Below are 24,546 nucleotides of genomic sequence, written 5' to 3'. Positions count from 1 at the left end.
GAAGATAAGAGGAAGGGTTCTTTTTTAACAGAGTTATGTCACTACTTCAGACCGCGAAATTCATGTTCTTGACTATTTTTAGGAAATTAATTTTATGTCCACATTGCATTCTGCATATTTTGGATATCAAAATTGTATTCATTTATGAAAAAATTTAATAGTGGATGTTTATTTAAACTAAATTATAAAAAAATTAGCTATGTTTAACTCATAAGATGTTGAATGAATTATTATCTCTTCTTGAAGTTGAACCTGAAAATGATGAAAATAGCATTAATTTCATTTCTTGAATGTGCATAACTTTAAAGACACCTTAGTTGAATAAAGTACTTTCTAAGGAGTTTATTCTGACAAAAGTAAATGTTTTTGCTTTTTAAAATTTGTTAGGTTTATTTGTTACCTTAGTTCTCCTTCTGGGAAGATTACAATTTCGGATTTGATCCTCAGAGGAGATCCTTCCCAGCCAATCTAAAAATTAATATATTTAACAATTTGATATATACCATTCCGTATATATTTAGGAAATATATATAATATTGCCAACTAAAAGCCTATAAAGATATCTATATATATATAAAGAAGTAATCACTGTTGGTATGTCTGATCATAACTTGCAACCCCTTAACAGAGTTGGCTCAAATTTTGATTGAGGAACTCTGTAGAACCACCGGAATGTTCTCAGTCATAGGTTTTAAAGTTCTTAGTTTAATAGGTATATATGTTTATCCTATAATAATAGAAAATATATCCTAGGCTGAGAAACTCTTGATCTCGTACTTTTGTCAATCTTTATCGTGATTCGGTTAACGTACACTGTCGCTTAATTCCTGTTCAATATTTCATGGTGTTTATAACTACTGAAATGAAGGGACAGAAAGCCTTGACCCTCGAAGGAGTTGAGTTTTTGCCACAAACTCTAATCACTCTATATTTGCAACCCAAGTAATAGACTCTAGATATTTCAAACTATAAATTCTGTTAAATCAAAAAAAAAATTAAAGATTGACATATCAAATCTTTGCAGTATCAGGCTGCCAAAAGATAGGGATTAGAAATTTCTTTAAACGTTCCCATTTCAGATTTCGAGATCAAGTGTTCATGATTAACATTACTTCACACAATGCTTGGATCCGCCACATTTTGCGGATCCAAAGGGAAAAGTATCAACCAAAAACTATTTGCTCTCAACCCCCAAGGATCAAGATCAAGATCAAGGGTTCATGATTAACATTACTTCACACAATGCTTGGATCCGCCACATTTTGCGGATCCAAGGGGAAAAGTATCAACCAAAAGCTCTCAACCCCCAAATCTAAAAATGTTAAAGAAATGTAAAATGAATTGGGAGTCGTTTTTTCAGGGCCAATTCAAGATTCGGATCAAAATGTAATGTATATGTTGTTTATGCATGTCTGGGTTGTATACATCTGTATATGTCTGCGTCTGTATACTAAAGATTATTTCTAGTATCAGTTATACCATTTACAGGGTTACCCACTAAGGATGTGTCTTTAAAGATGGTTTAAAAGCTTAAATAATATGAAGGCTGAATTTTGTTTTCTGCCATGCATGGTTATGAGTACATATTTATTTTTTTAGAGGAAAATTTTTTTAGATTTTAGATTTTAGATTTTAGATTTTAGTTTTTAGTTTTTAGTCTTTAGATTTTAGTTTTCAGTTTTCTTAGTTTTTAGTTTTCAGTTTTCAGTTTTCAGTTTTCAGTTTTCAGTTTTTAGATTTTAGTTTTTAGTTTTTAGTTTTTAGTCCAGGTCATGAATATTTCTGTATTTTGAATGTTTTTTTTTTTCAATTTTTTTTTGAAATTACGCTTTCAATCTCTTTAAGAATTCTGCCTCTAAATCTACTTAAACTTAAAGATTGAGAAAGAGCTTGAGATTAATTAAATGGAAAAAATTATGTTAAATATTGCGAATTATTTCCAGTGCAATCTTTCATCTCCTAGTTTTAAGAAGACGCTAAGACGCTATCTTGATTTTAAAGCTAATGTTAATACAAGTCAGATATATTAACTATCGAATTGATAAATAAATTTAAACGCATAGAAAGATATGAAAGAAATACGGTAAGTTTGAGTTTGAGGCAATAACAAGAAACAAGAGTTTTCAGTCTTAATGTAAACTGACCAATGTGAGTTCAGATTCTTATTATTAAATTAGGGGGAGGGATCATCAATCTTGCTCTAACCTTTACCCCCCCCCCCCTTAATGATAAAAACGAGTATTTTTTTCTTTTTATTTGGATTAAAAGTTGTTTTAATATAGAAATCTAACCTGAAACCTTGATATAAGAATTGAAATCATTGAAAATATTTCCATCTCGCTAAACCTTCTTCCAATACAGCTCCTGCAATTGATAGTGCACCATGAGACCGTGGATAAAATTAATGGCTAAGTCATGTGTTAAATTTAACGGAAAATTATCCCGAAAAAAATTGTTGAGTCTATGTTCACCACAAAACTTAAATTTTCTTATCCCTATATCTTTGCAACCTGACAATGTAAACCTTTAATATTTTTATTTATTCTAGTAGAACTAAAAGACAGGTTGCTGCAAAGATATTACGGATTTGAAAATCAGAAACTTTTCTAAAACATAAAAATCGTCTGCTATTAATATTATATAAGATTTGTATAATCCCCATCTTGAAATCAGCTTTCCTTATATGTTCAACACAACAGACAATTTTAGGAAAATTTAGTAAAACAGAAGACCAAATTTGACATTTATAATCAGTAGGAATTAAAAGAATTTGAAGCGATATTAATTAACTTTAGCCAGTATTTAAAATACCTTGGTCCCCAACCAAAAGGAAGTGTTAAGAATGGTGGCAGCTCTTCTTTCTAAAAAAAATCCGTTTCCATTTTTTTCTTCAAAATGATAAGACGCTTATTTTATATCCTTAAATAATTAAGAAATAAACTCACAATAATTCTTTCTTTTCTGAAATGAAGTAGGTTATATTGTGTACCATTAGCTTTAAGAACAAGAAGAATTATAATTATTTTTACAACTACTTTTCAGAGAAGTTGATCGAAATTTGCTTTTCTAAGAAGATTTTTGGCAAAAAAAGTTTTTTTTTAACGAAAACTTTAATTATTCCAACCTGAATACTCTTCCTCATCCATCTCTCTGGGATGAATTGTTCAGGTTCTCTGACATATTCAGGGTTCCGGGACATTATCTGATGCGCTGCGGGTAGAAATAATAGATTAATTAATAAAAACATTGATCAAAAATGATTGTTCAGTGTTCAATATATCTTCTCTAAGGTTTTCAATTTGTAAAGACTATATGAAAACTTACCTGACTCTGTCAAGAATAATATCCAATAGAAAACTTTTGAAATTAAGGGCGAAATCTTGCTTGACCGAATTAAAAATAAATCTACCCCTATGAAGATGCCACACAGACAGGCTGAGAAAAAAAGTTTACGGGACGATAATTCCAGGTCCCCTTCGTATGGAAAAACAAACCACGTTTTTGTTTATTGCATAATTTTTTCCTAGTGTAAATTTTAATGCAGAAAAGTTAAAAAAAAATATAAAAAATTTACCAAGAATATAAACAGTTCCAGGTTCCAGACTATATTCTCCCAGTTCCAGAGGAACACTTAGCTGCCTGCATTTTTTTGACACTTAACATTTTTAACATTTCGACGATTCGACTTAAGAAATAATAATGAGCAATTTGCCCTAATTACTTTAAAATTACAAAAAGTTAACATATCCTTCATTTGTAATAACTCCAAAGAATTCCTTCACTATTATGAACCGTTAAGAACCTCTCCATAAAAAGTTTGGAGAATCTCTGTAAAAGCATAATGAAAACCTTTAAGGATTAATAAACCCTTTAGTATAAACGAAAAGAATCTTCTCAAGAGTAAAATGTAAAATCTGCGAAAAAAAAACCTGGAAAATGTCCGTCAGAATTCCTGTAAAAACTCAACTTCTACCTAATATTTCCTACAGCCGGAGGGTAAAGCCGCATTGTCTCCTTTACAACAGCTTTCAGATAATTCGGGTTCTAGATACATACAGAGATATTTATTATTCATGATACAAAACCAAGGATTGTAAGATTAAGAAGGACAATCAGAGATTGTTTATGAAGGATAACTAAGGATCGTCTATGAAGGATAACTAAGGATCGTCTATGAAGGTGATCAAGGATTGTCTATAAAGGAAAACCAAGGATTGTTTATGAAGGATAACCAAGGATTGTATATGAAGGATATCTAAGGATTGTCTATAAAGGATAATAAAGGATTGTTATGAAGGAATAATCTAGGATTTTTATGTAGGATAACCAATGATTGTTTATTTAGTATAAAGAAGGATTGTTTATGAAGGATAACCAAGAATTGTCCATGAAGGATAATCAAGTAATGTTAATGAAGGATTGTTAAGGAACCGATAACTAAGGATTGTCTTTGAAGGATCAACTAGGATTGTATATGATGGATAATCCAGTTTTGTCTATGAAGGATAACCAAGGATTGTCTATAAAGGAAAACCAAGGATTGTTTATAACGGATAACCAAGGATTGTCTATGAAGGATAACCAAGGATTGTCTATGAAGGGTAACCAAGGATTGTTATGAAGGAAAAACCAAGGATTGTTTAGTAAGGATAACCAATTATTGCCTATGATGGATAAACAAGGATTGTTTATGAAAGATAACAAAAGATTGTCTATGAAGGATAACCAAGGATTGTTTATGAAGGATAACCAAGGATTGTCTATTAAGGAAAATCAAGGATTGTTTATGAAGGATTACCACGATTTTTTTATGAATGATAACAGGAAACTGTCTAAGAAGGATAACCAAGGATTGTCTAAGAAGGATAACCAAGGATTGTCTATGAAGGGTAACCAAGGATTACTGAAGACAGGTAGCTATAAAACTACCTGTGTGCGGGTCAGCTCGTTGTGCAGTATCTTCTGCTTGTCTGGGTTGACCCCAAGAAGGTAAAGAGAAAACATGACGGCATGGGCCACCTGCTCCACACCTGTCATTTGAATAGGGTTGGTTAATGGTCAATGGTCTATGGTCAATAGTCAATGGTCAATGGTCAATGGTCATGTTAACCAACAAGTAATCTAGGTTTGTTTTAACCTGTCTAAAGAAACTGATTACTTGTCTCAAACTCACAAACTTGCAACCTGATGGTGTAAAACAATTCAAACGTAGTTATGCTTTTTGATCCTTGATAATCAGCAGGTTAAGATATTAACAAAGATATGAGTGTTAGAAATTAGGGTTTCAGTTTCTTTGTTATTGGTAAACCCACATAACCCAACATATAATACTGTATAAGGTAAGTACCTTTGAAACCTAATAACATCTGAACTTTTAAAACACATTGCATTTAAGGATCAACGAAATGTGCAATTTTTATCAGTAACTTCACATCGATTATTCATAAATGTTATTGTCCCACTGCACAATAACAATGAACTTCTTAGTGAAAACTAACCACAACGAAATAAATCCTTTTTACTTTCATTATAGTATTATCAAGAGATCCACATTATATACATATAATAAGACAGAAGGAGAAGGTAATACTTATGCGACATCACTGGAACGATTTTGTGACCTCGTAGCTTTTTTACGGAGAAGTATGAGAAAAGCAAGTTTATCCGGTTCCATTGTAAGAATATTTTTCAAAATATTTTTGTACTTTTCAAAAGCTCTTTTGTAAGAAGAGTTATGATTGAAAACATCTTATAAGATTTCAACAATATACGTGCAATTTACCTTAGTTTGACGTGCCCTGACCCCTAGTTTACCGTGTTCTGCTGCTAGCTATAAAAAAATTTCACCTCCAAAGATGAGATCTGTGGCAAGGACTGTCATGGTGATCTCGTCACAGCCCCGGCTGAATAGGTTTCCGAGCAGGGTATTCTGCAACTCATTCTCCTTCTCCCTGAGGTAACAATATTATATACCCGGTATCCCTGTACTAATAACTTTCCTACCAACTGCAATATCCAACTTTGAACTTACAACAGCTGTATATTTTGTTTTATTTGTGGGTTAGGTTAGGTTAAACAGTTGTAAAACCACGTGCGAGTAATAACTTTCCTACCAACTGCAATATCCAACTTTGAACTTACAGCAGCTGTATATTTTGTTTTATTTGTGGGTTACGTTAGGTTAAACAGTTGTAAAACCACGTGCGAGTAATAACTTTCCTACCAACTGCAATATCCAACTTTGAACTTACAGCAGCTGTATATTTTGTATTATTTGTGGGTTAAGTTAGATTAAACAGCTGTAAAACTACGAGAAAGTAGGTCAGAAGTCTATAGTCTAGCGGATACGTACCATCCTTCCTTAATATCTTTAAGCAATAAAGACGACGTTATCGTAAAATTAATAGTCATAATCTTTTTCATGCATAGATATAAAGTTTTTAAATTTTTTCATTCGTACATTTTTAACACTCCCAATTTAAAATTTCGCTGATTTTTTTTGTATTTTTTGGTGCTTTGCTAAATTTATAAGAATTTAACGTTTTGGAGACGGTACTTTTTTAATTATGAGCGGTCATGTTAGGTTTTGCTAAGAACTTGGTGTCCGATCTGTTCAGCCGTTTTAACGGTTATTGGAGACCAACTATATGGACTCCTTTGTCAGGTGAAACCACTTTAAAAATAGGTCTGTTTTCTTTTTACTAATTTTGGAGAGTTAAATAAAAAATCTTACTTTTGAATTGCCTTGTGGATCATCTGATTTGTTATCCGGGTAAACAGTTCAATATCTCGCTCAAGCTTCCTAACAAATGAACCTAATATTTGAAGAAAAAAAAATATTTTGGGATTTCAATAACCCCACTAATATATCTGATAGGTGTGATATGTTTTACGAATTGAACGCTTGTCACACAAAATTAATTTCTATTCCCTATATATCTGCAGTACACAGTCAAGTAAATCTATGATGTTTCAAAATTAAAATGAAAAACAAAGCAGAATCAGTATCAACAAATTGTTTTAACCAAGCACAAGTTGGATTTTCTTAAGGAAAACAAATAAACCTTATAAATGAACCATATTTTTTAAATTTTACTACTTTGTTGTCCAAAAATATTTGAAGAAAAATCATAGTTTATAAAGCAAGTTTTTGCTAAACATATTTGAAAAGCACTCCAGTAGTTTACAAATCCATTTGTAATTACTAAGTGTTAGATGCAACTAACATCACGTTTAAAAGAAGAAATATAAAATGCATCAAAAGTTTTCATAGTAGACAAATCTTTAAATAAATTTTATAGTAAATTTATTCATTTTATTTTTAAATGAATATTTTAAATATAATCTGAAAACTGTTTGTGACAAGGTAAACAAAATAAAGAATTTAATATATTTCGCACAAAAGTCTAAATATTTTTAATCTTCTAACTGTCGGAAGAATGCAAGATAGAGTTTTTATATACTTTTAAAGTGTGAGGTGTCAGGGAATATCAGTTTTCAATTTTTTTTAACAGCCAAATGTCCACGAGGTTTTTGTATCAAAACGTTAAAAAAGACTACTTAAAAATCGTCCGTATCATTCTGATAAGAATGCCGAAAAAACAAAATTTTTAAATTCCAATAAATTTCCAAATTTCGTAGAAATTAATTGCTAAATTCACAATAGAAAACTATTTAAAACGATGATTTGGATTTTTTAGCGTCACTTATTAGATTTTGAATATTGTTAGAAATAGTTTTCGAAAGTCAGCATAAACGTCCAGGAAAATGAGGTTCAACATGAATATGAAATACACTTTGTTTTGTAAAAAATATTATGAAATATCAACTTTATACGAATGCGTCGAAAAATTATCGATGATAATATAGTTGTAATATCTGAAAGATTTGTATGTAATTAAATGGATTTTTTTACGATCCGAGTCGTATGTTGCAACTTTCTGAATTTGCATGGGGTCTACGTTCTTCCGTAAGTCGTTTTTTTTTTAACAATTTTCGTCTTATAGACGCAACAGATAGAAGTAAGGTTAGTGGTGATCACCATGAATAATTTTTCGACGTAAGCCTATACCAGCTTTCATTTTTCGTGAACACTCCCTTTAATGATGCCTTCTAGATATGTACCAGACACCGAATACAAAGGAATCCATTTTTTTTACATGAACTTTGATTTCTTAATCACTATATCTTTACACTATCAGGTTGAAAAGATTTGAGTTTGTGTAAAGAACCCTGTTTTTCCAAGTCTAATTCTTTTTAAGTACCTTTTACCTTCTGATATTGATGAAACCAAATCAAAATATTTGATTGAATCATTTAATTGTCGCAAAAATTGATTTTTTCTGTTAAAAATTATAACTTGGTACATAAATATGGCATAGATATGGCATATCATTCTAATCTTATTCATGTAACAATGATTTTTTAAAATTTGGTCATCTGTTTAATCCTATTTAATGATTTAAGTAGTGTTAATTTAAAAATGCTTAATTTGTCATTTTTCATCTTTAAAGAAATCTTTTTCATACGTAATGTTAAATTTGATTCCTCTGAAGTCTAAAGTTTGTAACTTTGTAATTAAATGATGAAAAAATTAACATTGACTTGGTTTCTATAAACTTTAACTATCCAGAGTAAGAAAAACATTCTAGTTCTAACCTACAGATGGGTAGTTCAGAGTTCCTGACTGGACAGTACGACTGAATGCATGCACGTACAAGTTGTACCGGCTCGGATCATGCAACCTTTAGATTTTAGTGACACTGATAGAGATTTCCAAATAGTTACATAAACTTGAAACACTTTTTGGTGTACACATTACACAGATTCTGCAATTTCATTTAATACGTTGATTTCAAGCTAAAACTATTTGCTTTATCCACATCAATTATGCTTTAGACAGGGACTAATTTAATTCGTCCTTAATATCCTGTGATGGCAATACCCTGAATTATCAAGAATTTCTTCTCAAAGGAATTAAATCTTTGCAACAAAATCAAATTTTCCAATCTTTGGAACCTAATGGTGTAAACCTTAGATATTTCAAACTTGCATTTTTTGATTCAATGAAATTTGGAGTTTAAAATATCTAACGGTTATGACAGTGGGTTGCAAAATTATAGGAAATAATTTTTTTTTGCTTGTGGCAAAGACTCAATTACTTTAAAAGAGCCCACATTGGATATCGAGATTAAACATTCAAGATAAACAATATCCACACAAACGTTCAGATCTGGATGTAAAGCTTGAGTTACCTGAAGGTTTTTGAGGGGAAATATCTCCACAGTTTTGCTCCAACGTCAAGGTTCTTGCATCCATGAAAGATCTCCTTCATTAGACTAGGAACCAGAGTTGCATTTGAAAACTTGTATGATTTATTTTTTAAAGTTTCACTTTTGTTTGAATTCTATTATTTGTCAGCTGTTTCTTTGCATAAAAAGATGTGGGAACTAATATAAAAACAATTTCTAAATTAGTCTGACGTCTTGTTCTCTTTGAATTCATCAATCTGTTCAATAAATTCATTCGAAAATTGTCCTTCACAATTTTTCATTTTCAGAATGTTTTTTTGCCTCCTAACGTTTGCCTGTAAGGCTATAAGAGTCAATATTTTTGAAATTAATATTAGTTTCTAGCTAGAATTCCTGTATTTTCTACACAAATCCATAGTAACCAGGTAGAAACCTTGTATTTTCTACACAAATCGATAGTTTCCAACTAGAAACCTTGTATTTTCTACACAAATCTACAGTTTCCAGCTAGAAACCTTGTATTTTCTACACAAATCTTAAGTATCCAACTAGAAACCTTGTATTTTCTACACAAATCTATAGTTTCCAACTAGAAATCTTGTATTTTCTACACAAATCTTAAGTTTCCAACTAGAAATCTTGTATTTTCTACACAAATCTATAGTTTCCAACTAGAAACCTTGTATTAAACAAATCTAGAAGTTTCCAATATTTTGTAGGGAGGGAAACATTAACTATATATTCACGGGAAATGAAGTGAAACGACTTCATCCACTTCAACCCATGAGTGCCCCCCTAGCCCGATTAAGGGGCGACATGCCCATCCCTTAAGAAGGCTTGCCCCCCCTGTAGGGGGGAGGGGGCAAGAAGTCCACCCTGTTTTGCAATTTAGCTATTCATGAATCCTGAACCTGAGAAAATTTAAGAGCTCTGATCCGGAAAAAAATATGATAATTGAACGTTAGTTTATTGAGCACATAGTTCAATCAGAGGAATGCTTCAAGAACAAGCTGAAAAGAAGGGATCAATAACAAGGGTCTCCTGGAAATTTCAGATATAGCTTGATCAACATTATAGGAATAGCAATATAACAAAGTTTAAGCTAATTTTTTTCTTTTGTGGGGGGAGGGGAGGGGGCTGAAAACATGAACTACTTAATGATAAAGTAAATTATTGCTTGAATAAAGGTGAAGACTTTGTCCTAAAATCTGTTCTGAATGAGGTTAAATCTGAAAAATTCTACTCATAGTAGCAGATGTAACAAAAGCTTGTACAACCAATATCTTTCATTCTACATTCGTTATGTAAACGTATAAATGTAGGTTATTGCAACTGTAAGTTATGAGGCATTTATATGGGACATTGTAGAATACACCCTCGCCCCCCCCCCTTCCTTTTTAAGGCATTTTCCTGTAACTAAAAAAAAAATTTTGATGGATTTCTTTTTAATTTCATATAAGATTTTTGAATTTGGCGCGCGAAGCGTGGCGAAAATTTTTTTTCCCCCCCCCCCCTGGAAAAATATCATGATGTATATCAAATTATTGGCTGTAATTGGGTTTGATTTGCATTTACCACTCATTTCAGGCATTTACAAACTCCATCAAATGAAGGCTTCATTTCATTCCTTTCAGCTTTCACCTTGTTTTATATCCTTCATTATAGTCATTCATTTTACATTAACTACAAAGATCTGTAAAAAAAACTGAAATTATTTTAAGTAACATAAAAATAATAGTTTTACTCTAAGAGGATGAAGATCGTTTCTTTTATAAATCTTTAGAGAAGCTACTCTGCAAAACTTTGAAAAAATATTGTCTCTGTTAAAATTCTTATTTCTAATTTCTAAAATTTTCTTATCGTCAATGTAGTATAGTTAAGATCTTAAATGAATCTAATATAGAAATGACATTATTTAGAAGTAAAAATGTATTTTTCATTGCCCATACCCTCTGAAATATATGAAGTATCTGCACATTTAACTAATTTTCTTGCAAATTTAAAAGATTCAATCTTAAATCAAATTTTTAAATTCTAAGGGGTGTAATTACCCCCCGATTCTAGGGGGGGGGTAATTACCCCCCAAGATTCTAGGGGGGGGGGGTAAATAACCCCAATAACCCCCCTTATTTACGCCACTATGAGACTTAGATATTAACTTCTCAATTTAGATTTGGAGGGAAATTTACGAGAGTTACGAATCGACAAAGATTACGCAACATCATCTATTCTATTCCGTTTCATAATTTCAATTTCAAATTTCAAAATATATTTTGGATTACACAATGTCTTTAGTTATTCAAGATAACGAGAAAAGATTTATAAACTCAAACCGTCAGATTGAATCATTTTCATGATTGAAATATCGCATAATTGAATGCGGGATTTCCGGGTTTAAATTTTAACTCGCAAAAATCGACGAGTTAAATATTTAACCCCAGGGTTAAAATTCAGGTTTAAATAAAGCAGAAGTGGTATTCAAGCTGAAACTTCAAATTTAAGTCGGAAGTTTTCGTTCTTCAGTTTTAGACTCATGGCATGGCATGGATTTAAAAATGTCACTTAAAAAAAATTTAAATTTTTCCAAATAAAAAAAAATATTAATATTAAATTTCAAGAAAAAACAATTAAAGTCAATTTTTTTTAAGTGCCACAAAGCAGAAGTCCACTGGGTTGTTTTGCTGAGTATTTGAGAGTACGACAAAAAACTATCAAAATACTTAATTAATTTTGTTTATAACGAATATTCCCGAGACCGCCAACTTTACCGGTCTCTGGAGTCAAAGATTTTTAAAGTATAATTTATTTTTAAAACTAAAATCTAATTTCTAATTAATTTAGAAATCAAAATAGTTTAGAATGTCGTCTTCCAAATATTGGATAAGATTTAAAGACTTTTTGCAGTTTAGTTCGGTAGAAAAGTCTTTTACTCCAATATATCTTAATCTGTGATCGAAATGCGCGAGTCACTTCTGTAGAGGAACCACAAATAAAAATATTCAGTTTTCAAAATGGGAAACATGGATAATTAATTAAATACTTGATCAGACAAAGCTTTGAAGTGTATTGTTGTGAATCAGAATATAATTTATTTCTTTTCTTAATCTTTTAGTTTGGGTGAGTACAATGCAATGCAATGTAGAATGTAGATTGCCTGAGGAAGGGAAATGCAAGCAGATGTAATATTAAAAGAGCCCTCCCCGATGAGTGCCCCCCTCAGCCGGGGTTGCACGCGTAGGGGGGGGGGGGCGGGGGGCTCGGCTCCCCCTCGTACGCCTCTGCATATAATGTTTATTATTATTCTCTATGGTATCAAACAGCTTAACAAATTATGGAAGAAGACATTTTTAAAATATTCACCAACTGTCATGTTTCGTGGGACGCCCTGTATTATAAGAAATGTATTAATAGATCCTTAGCTAATGAACATACTCCCACGCTATGACTATATATATAATATATATACAACATGTATTAATATTAAGTATGTCTAAGAAACACTTTGAATACTGATTATAAGAACTGTGAAGTCAGAGAACATTCATGTTTTACTTTTCCATTGTTCCCTGTTCTTTCATCCCAGAATACTGGACTACTAGACTATTGGACTACTACACTACTAGACTACTAGACTACTAGACTACTAGACTACTAGAATACTAGACTACTAGACTACTAGGCTACTAGAGTACTAGACTATTAGACTACTAGACTACTAGACTACTAGACCACGAGACTACTAGACTACTACACTACTAGACTACTAGACTACTAGGCTACTAGACTACTAGATTAATAGACTGCTAGACTACTGGAGCCCTAAACTACTAGACTACTAGACTACTAGACTACTAGACTTCTAGACTACTAGACTAATAGACTAATAGACTACTAGACTACTAGACTACTAGGCTACTAGGCTACTATACTATTAGACTACTAGACTACTAGACGACTAGACTTCTAGACTACTAGACTATTAGACTGCTAGACTACTTGAGCACTAGACTATAAGACTACTAGACTACTAGACTACTAGGCTACTAGGCTACTAGACTATTAGACTACTAGACTATTAGACTGCTAGACTACTTGAGCACTAGACTACTAGACTATTAGACTACTAGACTACTGGACTACTGGAGTACTATACTACTAGACTATTAGACTACTAGACTACTAGACTACTAGACTATTAGACTGCTAGACTACTGGAGCACTAGACTACTAGACTATTAGACTACTTGACTACTAGACTACTGGACTACTGGAGTATTAGACAACTAGACTACTAAAATAATAGACTACTGGACTACTAGACTTCTAGACCACTAGAATACTAGACTACTAGACTACTAGACTGCTAAACTCAAGGAACTAAGTTGGGCTAAAGGACTGCTAAGCCCCTGGGACAAAGTCGGACTAAATGGCTACAAATCTCTGGGACTAAGTTGAACTAAAGGACTAATAAACCCCTGGAACTAAGTTGAACTAAAAGACTACTAAGCCCCTGGGACAAAGTTGGACCAAATGACTACAAATCCCTGGGACTAAGTTGGACTAAAGGACAACTAAACCCCAGGACTTAGTTGGAAAAAAAGGACTACTAAGCCGCTGGGACAAAGTTGGACTACATGGCTACAAATCTCTGGGACTAAGTTGAACTAAAGGACTAATAAACCCCTGGGACTAAGTTGAACTAAAAGACTACTAAGCCCCTGGGACAAAGTTGGACCAAATGACTACAAATCCCTGGGACTAAGTTGGACTAAATGACAACTAAACCCCAGGACTTAGATGGATAAAAGGGCTAGGGTTAAGTTGGGCTAAATGACTACTAAACTATTTATCTATCTATCTCTAAAAGTTTTGTAACTCTTCCCTGAGAACTTGAGTGTTGACAGAATCCTAAAATTAAATAAATAATAAATCTCAAAGGAAATCTTCCAAATTTTCAATATTAAGATGACTGACTTAAAAAATATTTTTTCTCACAATTAAACTTACTTGTTGACTGGGATGAAAGCAGTTGAGTCGGGTTTCTTGAAAATAAAATAGTTAAGTTTTGTAGATTTGGAAACTAAAATTGATTAAATTTTGCGAACTGAAAGTTGTCTTTAAAGTTACTTTTTTAATACAATTTTAAAGTTGTATAAATACGCAAAAGTCTAAGAAATTAAAGTTATTACCAAGAGACAAATTCACCAAAAGAAGTGTTATCATAACTAAAAGGGTCGTAAACGTAATTTCAAGTGACCATTTATAGAATGACATGAGCGGTATACCTTGAAAGCTTTGTCTGATAATATATTTATAATTTTAAAAACTGTTTTTTTCAATTGTGATTTCTTTACAAAAGTGACTTGTGCATTTCTACTGCAGGAAACCCATGCGAATATTTTCAGAATTAAACACTTTTTAAGCTAAAAAACGCCCTTGAGGATTATGGTTTCAAGGATTCCGTTGTGCCTATTTACTACGTCTACAGTCAGAGGCGTATTCAGAGGGGGGGGCTATAAGGGCTCAGCCCCCCCTGGACCGGTTGCTGAACCCCCCCCCCCGGGACAAATTCCTGAATACGCCCCTGTCTACAGTCCTTTGATGGTTTTTTTCAATCTAAAACTAGGACACGATTCCGACATTGATCTAACACTAAGCATATTTTCCAGATTAGAATATTCTGTTTCTTGTTTCAAGTTTCTTTTCATAATTTACAATTCTGAACACCATCTTATCCTGTCTTTTCATATTTTACAATTCTGAACAACATCTTATCCTGTCTTTTCATATTTTACAATTCTGAACACTATCTTATCCTGTCTTTTCATATTTTACAATTCTGAACACCATCTATTCTGTCTTTTCATAATTTACAATTCTTAACATCATCTTATTCTGTCTTTTCATAATTTACAATTCTGAACACCATCTTATCCTGTCTTTTCATATTTTACAATTCTGAACATCATCTTATTCTGTCTTTTCATATTTTACAATTCTGAACATCATCTTATCCTGTCTTTTCATAATTTACAATTCTGAACACCATCTTATTCTGTCTTTTTATATTTTACAATTGTGAACATCATCTTATTCTTCTTTTCATAATTTACAATTCTGAACATCATCTTATTCTGTCTTTTCATAATTTACAATTCTGAACACCATCTTATTCTGTCTTTTCATATTTTACAATTCTGAACACCATCTTATCTTGTCTTTTCATATTTTACAATAATTCTGAACATCATCTTATCCTGTCTTTTCATATTTTACAATTCTGAACATCATCTTATCCTGTCTTTTCATATTTTACAATTCTGAACATTATTTTATTCTGTCTTTTCATATTTTACAATTCTGAACACCATCTTATCCTGCCTGTTCATATTTTACAAATCTGAACATCATCTTATCCTGTCTTTTCATATTTTACAATTCTGAACACCATCTTATCCTGTCTTTTCATATTTTACAATTCTGAACACCATCTTATCCTGTCTGTTCATATTTTACAAATCTGAACATCATCTTATCCTGTCTTTTCATATTTTACAATATTCTGAACACCATCTTATCCTGTCTTTCTGTATGCAGTTTGTCCCAACAAACATAGCCTATTACCATTTTGATAAAATATAATCCTGTTAGGGTTGACCAAATCCAATAATTTTTTAGCCATGTATTCCTAACATCCTAAAGACGTTGTGATATTAATTTTATTATGATCGGGTGATAACTAAGCCTTTGAGAGAAAAAAGTGTGAAGTATTTGGGGTTTTGTCAACACACTATATTTCTCTAAAACTTGATCTTGCAATGTTAAATCCTGACATCTGGAAGTTGTCACTAATTTCCCATTTTTATACACACAACTTTTATCATAAATTTCTAGACATAAAATACAAATGTACTCAAAACAAAGGATGGTAAATCTCGCGGAAAGAAAGCGGGAATTTTTATTTGGGAGATACTGAAGCATTCATGTGCTTTTCTCTCGTGGAATCAAGGTGTGAAAATTTAAAATAAATTCCTTTTTTTTATGAAATGGTTTTTTCTAAAACATTCGCTCTTTCTCAAATATTTATATTTTTTTCAAACTATTTTCCCTAGGGAGATAGCCACAATAGACTCTAGTGCCCATTTGTAGAATTCCTACGAAAAATCAAAATTAAATACACCTAATGTTTTGTTTTCAAAATATAAAAACCTCCATATTATCCTTACAATTATTTTAATAAAAACCTGTGTAGCATCTTCTCCATCCTTCATATTCTGCTGTATATGATCTGCGAACTCCACCCCAATCTAAAGAATTGATAATAAAAAACGTGAGCCATCAAAACATATTTTGGTCTCAATTGGCTAAAAAAAAGTCTGTTTATTTTTCCGATTAGAACTCAGGAACCGATTTGCCTCAAATTTTGATTGGCGAACTCATTGAAACTAAAAGAAGGTTCTTAATCTCCAGGAAAAGCTGGGTTCCAAATTTAACGGCTTCACAGATCACTTTTTACCTAGACAAAAAACTACAATATTGGCACAATAAAACCTTTGATTATGCGGAGTTACTGATATGACTTTGCGTCCCAGTAACTCGTCCAGTTTTCAGTTTAAACACAGGGTGAGAAAACAAACACATTCGGTTGCATTTCAGTGATTAAAACCTATTTGTTCTCTTAAGAAAAGAAAACAGAATTGATTTTTGAAAACTAGATTTTAAACTTATTTTGAATTATATTTTAGTTGAGAAAAAATATTCAAAATAGTTTCTTGTCCTGGTTCAACCTGGAAATTATATACAAGGGCCCGATATGGAACATGAATATTAGAAGAGTTAGGTCAGATTTCGTCCATAAAAGTTATTACATAAATTCTCCATTATGAAAAGGGTTAAATGAAAACATATTTAATCCAGAGCCAGGCCCAGAAGATAATGTTGCCAAGTTTCTTTTTTTTGTTCAAAGTTAGATGTATCAAACTGTACTTTGTCAGTCGGTCATGTACTGTCTGTACTGTACTGAACTGTACTGTACTGTACTATACTGTACTGTACTTTACTGTACTGTACTGAACTGTACTGAACTGTACTGTACTGTACTGCACTGTACTGTACTGTACTGTACTGTACTGTACTGTACTGTACTTTACTGTACTGTAGTATACTGTAGTGTACTGTAGTGTAGTGTAATGTACTGTAGTGTACTTTGTACTGTACTGTACTGTACTGTACTGTATTGTACTGTACTGTACTGTACTGTACTGTACTGTACTGTACTGTACTGTACTGTACTGTACTGTACTACATTGTAATTTATAGTAATGTATTGCATAGTATTGTATTGTACTGTATTGCACTGTACTGTACTGTACTGCTAAAATACTGTACCTCGTGTACGGTTGTTAAGTAAGTCTCTCTAACTTTAGGATGCAAAACACTGTACTGAACCTAGCGTATAAAAAAACTTAAAAACCCTGTATAACTACAAAAAAGGAAATCATTTTTTTATGATAAATTAACCACAAGACTAGTTTACAGATTATAAAGTACGGTCCAGGGTAGAAAGGAATTGAGTTTTTGCCACAAATAAAAATGTTCTAATCCCTTTGCAATATGATGGTGTAATATTAAATTTCTCATACTTAAACTATTTGATCTATCAATGGCCTACAACATCGGGTTGTAAAGATAAAGCGACAAGAAAATCAGAGTTTGCGGTAAAAACTCAATTCCTTTTCTTACCAATCAAAACTTGAAAATATCAATGATCTAAATTTTTTAAGATTAGAAAATCACTTTAAAAATCCGAAGGGTAGATATCCTAATCATAAGATAAATATTCCTATGAACAACTCGAACAACTTTATCACTGACAGTTCTTTTAATCACCTTATTTCTGAACTCTCTCCATTCATCTCCTGATGACGTAATTAGCCCTTGATTCCCCCCAGTTTCCTTTAACTTACTCCTATTGCATGGACATTGGACAAGTGTAAAGTAAAAATACAATGCAAAAAAATGTTTTGTTTTTTTCGAAGAAGTAATGAAGTAAATAGACTTAATTTCAAGTCTTATTAATCATTAACGACGCACGGCCAGGTCTCAATATTTTTTAGCTGAAAATGAAGTGTTGAGATCCTGAGTTTACATGATGCACTCCGTGGGAAAAACGTCCCACGGTTCACAAGGACAATCAATTTAAAGTTAGAAAAATACGGATGTCTTAGGTCTCTGTGGACAAAGGTTTATGGACTATGGTCTACTGTTGTAAATTGCCATATGAGGCCAATCTACAACTAAAGGGTCACGTGAAATTAAGACACAAAGTAAACTCTGGAGTCTCTGATAATAATAAAGTTCTGGCTAGTTTATAAACAATGAAATATGTCACTATATGATGTTATTTATAAAGCTAATTCTCTTGTCCTATATTTTTAAAATATGTAAAAAAAACGAATTATAGAAATCTTAGTTAATGTTGGAATTTTTATAACCTGATATAACCCAAAGAATCAAACCCCGGCCTGAAAAATAGAAATTTAATAATTTGTCTCTTATATTTTAAAATGTTATCAAAATGAATTTGAATTTTTAAAGCTATCCCTGCAGCGTCGTCGTCACACATTATACATTAAAACAAATTATAAAACAGCAGACTTTTAAATTATTTTCTATGGAAAAAGTACTCTGTTGCTAGGTTAATGTTGGCAAAGTTACCAAACTCTGACAATGGTTGATCTATCTGTGAAAACGACTTATGATGCAAGAATGGGATGATTCAACGATGAAAGGCAAGGAAAGTTATTTCAGAAGTGTGCACATCTTTTTTATTGCAGTCTACTGTCTCTGGGCGCTAATATAAACACAAGACGGATGTCGAAGCCTGACATGGGATCCATCTTTCACATAAAAAATCAATGAAATATTCTGGCCATAGGAAACTATTATGTGAATTATTAAAATTATCAAAATTTAATGCTTTTAACCTCCTCGGATGATTAGTGATTACCTGATTGGATAAACTCCTTCGTTTCTGTAAACTTGTTCAGCTAGGTTAGGATCAAATACTAGAACCATTGGTTTATTCCCAGGTATATCGAGTCTGAATAAAGAGAGTCCATTCTATTCTAAACATTTGTACAGCCTAAGTCTAAATACGTAATTGAAGTGTATTCTAGTCTAAACCTGTCCTAGGTTTATCTAGTCTAAATACAAGGAGTTCATTATAGTCTAAACCTTTCCTAGGTTTATCTAGTCTAAATACGTAATTGGAGTGTATTCTAGTCTAAACCTTTCCTAGGTTTATCTAGTCTAAATACGTAATTGGAGTGTATTCTAGTCTAAACCTTTCCTAGGTTTATCTAGTCTAAATACAAGTAGTTCATTCTAGTCTAAACCTTTCCCAAGTTTAAATACATTGATTTAATTTTATTCTTAATGTCAGGTATTTCCAGTCTAAATAAAGAGAGTCCATTCTAGTCTAAACCTTTCCTAGTTTTTTTCTGTCTAAATCCAATGAATTAATTCTAGTCTAAATACAATAAATTAATTCACTTCCGCCCCGCAACTTGTGTTCGGTTTCGCCCTGGTGGTGCAGTAATCTCTTTAATCTGCTGATTGGTTTGATCTAAAGTTGAGATATATCCTTCAGATATTACAAGTACCAGCTAAACTAAACCTCTTATGTTAATTGTTCTAAATGAACAAATCTCTCTTTATTTAGATTTCATCCATTCAAACTTAAACACAATACCTCATCGCAGGACTCAGCAAAAGATGAAAAGTTTAATAGTTGGGTTGGGTTATTGATGATATTATGAATAGATGAATAGATTAGATAATTAGTTGATAAATAGATGAATTAATGAATGAATAGATGAAAAGATGAGGGTAATTAATTGATAAATAGATAAATAGATGAATAGATTAGGTAATTAGTTGATAAATAGATGAATAGATGAATAGATGAATAGGGGAGTAGATGAACTGATGATAAGCTGATAAATAGATTGTGAATATATGAATAGATGAGGTTATTAGTTGATAAATAAATGAATAGATGAATTTAGTTGATAAATTAGAATAGATGAATAAACGAGGTAATTAGTTGATAGAAGATGAATAAATGAATAGATGAGGTGATTAGTTGATAAATAGATGAATAGATGAGGTGATTAGTTTATAAATAGATGAATAGATGAGGTGATTAGTTAATAAATAGATGAATAGATGAGGTGATTAGTTGATAAATAAATGAATAGATGAATTTAGTTGATAAATTCGAATAGATGAATAAGCGAGGTAATTCGTTGATAGAAGATGAATAAATGAATAGATGAGGTGATTAGTTGATAAATAAATGAATAGATGAGGTGTTTAGTTGAAAAATAGATGAATAGATGAGGTGGTTAGTTGATAAATAGATGAATAGATGAGGTGATTAGTTAATAAATGGATGAATAGATGAGGTGATTAGTTAATAAATAGATGAATAGATGAGGTGATTAGTTAATAAATAGATGAATAGATGAGGTGATTAGTTAATAAATAGATGAATAGATGAGGTGATTAGTTAATAAGTAGATGAATAGATGAGGTATTTAGTTACTAAATAGATAGCTAGTAGATAAAAAACTAAAAAAAATTTTTCAGGAAACCGTATATCTTTGCAACCTGAAGGTTTCAACCATTGATATTTTAAACTTAGTTTGTTTGATTCAACATAATTTTTAGTTTGAAATATATCTAAGGTATACGACATTTATAGGTTGCAAAGATATAGGGATTAGAAAAGCAGAGTTTGTGACAAAGACTCGATTCTTTCAGAGTGGGGGGAAAACTGTCTCTGTGTCACCCATGTCAACTTGGACCAGAGAGTATTGAACCAGTCGTATAGTTTAAATAATACTTGCTATTTATAAATGCCTACCTCTGATTACCTTAAAATTTACGAACATTCACGTTAAATTGCTACCTGACAAGGGGTCCGAACTGTTGATTAAAATATTTCCAAATATGCGGAGTTTGAGAAGGACTCCTCCCTACTCCAGGGGCCTTGTATCCTAGTAGGTTTCCTAGATACAAGGAGAGTAGAACTAAGGTTGGAGTAGGTTTCCTAGATACAAGGAGAGTAGAAATAAGGTTGGAGTAGGTTTCCTAGATACAAGGAGAGTAAAACTAAGGTTGGAGTAGGTTTCCTAGATACGAGGAGAGTAGAACTAAGGCTGGAATAAGTTTCATAGATACAAAGAGAGTAGAACTAAGGTTGGAGTAGTTTTCCTAGATACAAGGAGAGTAAAACTAAGGTTGGAGTAGGTTTCCTAGATACAAAGATAGTAGAACTAAGGTTGGAGTAGGATTCCTAGATATAATGAGAGTAGAACTAAGGTTGGAGTAGGTTTCTTAGATACAAGGAGAGTACAAATAAGGTTTAAGTATGTTTTCTAGATACAAGAGAGTAAAACTAAGGTAAGGGTGGGTTTCCTAGATAAAAAGAGTAGAATTAAGATTGGATTAGATTTAATCCACCAGGAATCAGATTTGATTAGTTGCAAGAAGTCGTTGAACTACCTTACGACAGTTCAACTCATGAATAACCGATTCAAAGTTAAAGATTCAAGAGGATTACGTTAACCAATTAGAGAATCAATTCAATTATTCAATTACAAATTTAACCATTCAAAAATCTAATATATCTGAGAATTGTGCATTACAATGTTTTAAAAATCCTATCCGATTAAAAAAGGGGGTTAATCCTGTATTATAAGATAAAAAGAATTTACCAAGTTTTTTGTTAGTATATTATATTATCCAAAGTTGAAAATCCTGTAAAATAAGATTTAAATGAAGATTTTTCTTGTAATGTTCTGCACTACACTAGCCTGCGAGTGCGTGGTATCTTTTTATATAAAGTAGTGATATCTGTTTGTCTGTCTGTTTGTTTGGATGTCTGATCATAACTCATGAACCCATGGACCGATTTGCCTCATATTTTAATTTGGAAACTCGGCAGAATCATCAGATTTTTCTTTTCTTGGTTTAAAAAGTCTAAAATGTTTAGGCCTTGCCTTTTTTATATGGAAAACTTATTTTCCAGGCTAAGCTGGGTACCCAAGTAAGTGAAAGATAAAATACCTATGAAAGGGTAACTGGTAGGCCCAGGTAAATGTTTAAAACCTTTCATTTCTCAAAATTATTTGATACTGAGCTGAGTGTGTTTGTAAACGGTAAACACTAGACTGATGTAACAAAGCAATTCAAAAAACTTGCATTAATCATTAATCTCCCTAAATATTACATGCATCTGTTCCCTTTGTAGCCTAGATTAGGATTCTTCAGTTAGTTTTCACTTTCGAACCCATTTCCCCCGCGATACATTTATGTTTATTTAGTTTTGCGTTTTGATAATAGCTTCAAATTTTAATTAAAATTATAATTATCCACAAGAAAATAAATAATTTGATTTGAGATTGTTTATATTACTTCTAGAAAATGCCGGACACTTTTTTTTTTAAACAAAGTAAACTTAATTGTGTAAATTTATTTAATTAAGCATTCATTTTTCGGATAAATTATATTCTAGTCTCTGTTTGTCTTTCAAATAACAAAACAACGCTGAAATTTTAAAATTATTTATTGGAGATGAAACCCTGAGATAAATCAGGTGATTACTTATGTATTCTAACTTTCTCTGTATCTGACATATGTATTGTATTAGGCATAATCTCTTCAATGTTTGTCTTGATATTAGCGAATCTACGCTAAACATTTATCATACACGACAATATACAGAAATTCACACTTCTGGACATTTTCTAAAAGTTTTTTTTGCGGAGCAACTCAAAAATATAGGCTCATTTACTAACTGAACAAGATAAAAAATGTTTGATACTTAGTGTTTTAACATAGTGTTCCATCTTACCTTGTGTTCCATCTTACTTAGTGTTCCATCTTAATTAGTGTTCAATCTTAATTAGTGTTCCATCTTACTTAATGTTCCATCTTAATTATGTTCCACCTTACTTAGTGTTCCATCTGACTTAGTGTTCCATCTTACTTAGTGTTCCATCTTACCTAGTGGTCCGTCCATCTTACCTAGTGTTCCATCTTGCTCAGTGTTCCATCTTACTTAGTGTTCCATCTTACCTAGTGTTCCATATTACTTAGTGTTCCATCTTAATTAGTGTTCAATCTTACTTAGTGTTCCATCTTTCTTAATGTTCCATCTTAATTAGTGTTCCACCTTATTTAGTGTTCCATCTGACTTAGTGTTCCATCTTACTTAGTGTTCCATCTTACCTAGTGTTCCATCTTACCTTGTGTTCCATCTTAACTAGTGTTCCATCTTGCTCAGTGTTCCATCTTGCTCAGTGTTCCATCTTACTTAGTGTTCCATCTTACTTTGTGTTCCATCTTACCTAGTTTTCCATCTAACCTAGTGTTCCATCTTGCTCAGTGTTCCATCTTATTTAGTGTTCCACTTTAATTAGTGTTCCATCTTGCTTAGTGTTCCATCATACTAAGTGTTCCATCATACTAAGTGTTCAATCCTACTAAGTGTTCGATCCTGCTAAGTGTTCCATCTTACTTAGTGTTCCATCTTAATTAGTGTTCAATCTTACTTAGTGTTCAATCTTACTTAGTGTTCCATCTTAATTAGTGTTCCACCTTACTTAGTGTTCAATCTTACTTAGTGTTCCATCTTCATTAGTTTTCCATCTTAATTAGTGTTCAATCTTACTAATTGTTCCATCTTACTTAGTGTTCCATCTTACCTAATGTTCCATCTTACTTAGTGTTCCATCTTAATTAGTGTTCCATCTTAATTAGTGTTTCATCTTACTTAGTGTTCCATCTTGCTTAGTGTTTCATCATACTAAGTGTTCCATCATACTAAGTGTTCCATCTTACTTAGTGTTCCATCTTACTTAGTGTTCCATCTTAATTAGTGTTCCATCTTACTTAGTGTTCCATCTTATTTAGTGTTCAACCTTACTTAGTGTTCCATCTTTCTTAATTTTCCATCTTAATTAGTGTTCCACCTTACTTAGTGCTCCATCTGACTTAGTGTTCCATCTTACTTAGTGTTCCATCTTACCTAGTGGTCCATATTACTTAGTGTTCCATCTTAATTAGTGTTCAATCTTACTTAGTGTTCCATCTTACTTAGTGTTCCATTTTGCTTAGTGTTTCATCATACTAAGTGTTCCATCATACTAAGTGTTCCATCTTACTTAGTGTTCCATCTTACTTAGTGTTCCATCTTAATTAGTGTTCCATCTTACTTAGTGTTCCA

The 24,546-nt window shown here is 32.0% G+C and overlaps 1 protein-coding gene across 1 annotated transcript; it reads right to left on the bottom strand.

Annotated features, from left to right (window-relative positions):
* Window positions 1–153: 153 nt before the first annotated feature.
* On the bottom strand, window positions 154–22,488 carry LOC111713518 (probable cytochrome P450 49a1). The gene is made up of 21 exons (XM_023488384.1): window positions 22,386–22,488; window positions 21,226–21,325; window positions 19,261–19,353; window positions 18,746–18,775; window positions 18,141–18,219; window positions 17,640–17,699; window positions 16,496–16,558; window positions 16,360–16,405; window positions 14,259–14,293; window positions 14,134–14,159; window positions 9,255–9,338; window positions 6,734–6,802; window positions 5,848–5,951; window positions 4,930–5,030; window positions 3,974–4,044; window positions 3,575–3,639; window positions 3,125–3,210; window positions 2,812–2,861; window positions 2,292–2,364; window positions 401–468; window positions 154–252 (listed from the first exon to the last, which is right to left on the bottom strand). Exons 1-21 carry the CDS (start codon window positions 22,432–22,434, stop codon window positions 231–233), a joined length of 1,374 nt encoding a protein of 457 aa, XP_023344152.1. The 5' UTR covers window positions 22,435–22,488; the 3' UTR covers window positions 154–230.
* Window positions 22,489–24,546: the final 2,058 nt, after the last annotated feature.

Source organism: Eurytemora carolleeae, unplaced genomic scaffold (assembly GCF_000591075.1).
Source record: "Eurytemora carolleeae unplaced genomic scaffold, Eaff_2.0 scaffold1438, whole genome shotgun sequence".
In the NCBI taxonomy this organism is placed as follows: domain Eukaryota; kingdom Metazoa; phylum Arthropoda; class Copepoda; order Calanoida; family Temoridae; genus Eurytemora; species Eurytemora carolleeae.
Note: the sequence above shows the minus strand (reverse complement) of the source record. Positions and strands in the feature narration are given on the sequence as shown.

Bases quoted from the DNA above. Each gene is read 5' to 3' on its own strand.
- LOC111713518 (XM_023488384.1), bottom strand. From the start codon at position 22,434: ATGAAAGGTTTTAAACATTTACCTGGGCCTACCAGTTACCCTTTCATA. The intron at 16,559-17,639 runs GTACAGTATTTT...TCAATTCTTTAG, and splicing joins ACTTAACAACCGTACACGAG to ATTGGGGTGGAGTTCGCAGA. The intron at 16,406-16,495 runs GTTTTTATTAAA...GATTTTTCGTAG, and splicing joins ATGGAGAAGATGCTACACAG to GAATTCTACAAATGGGCACT.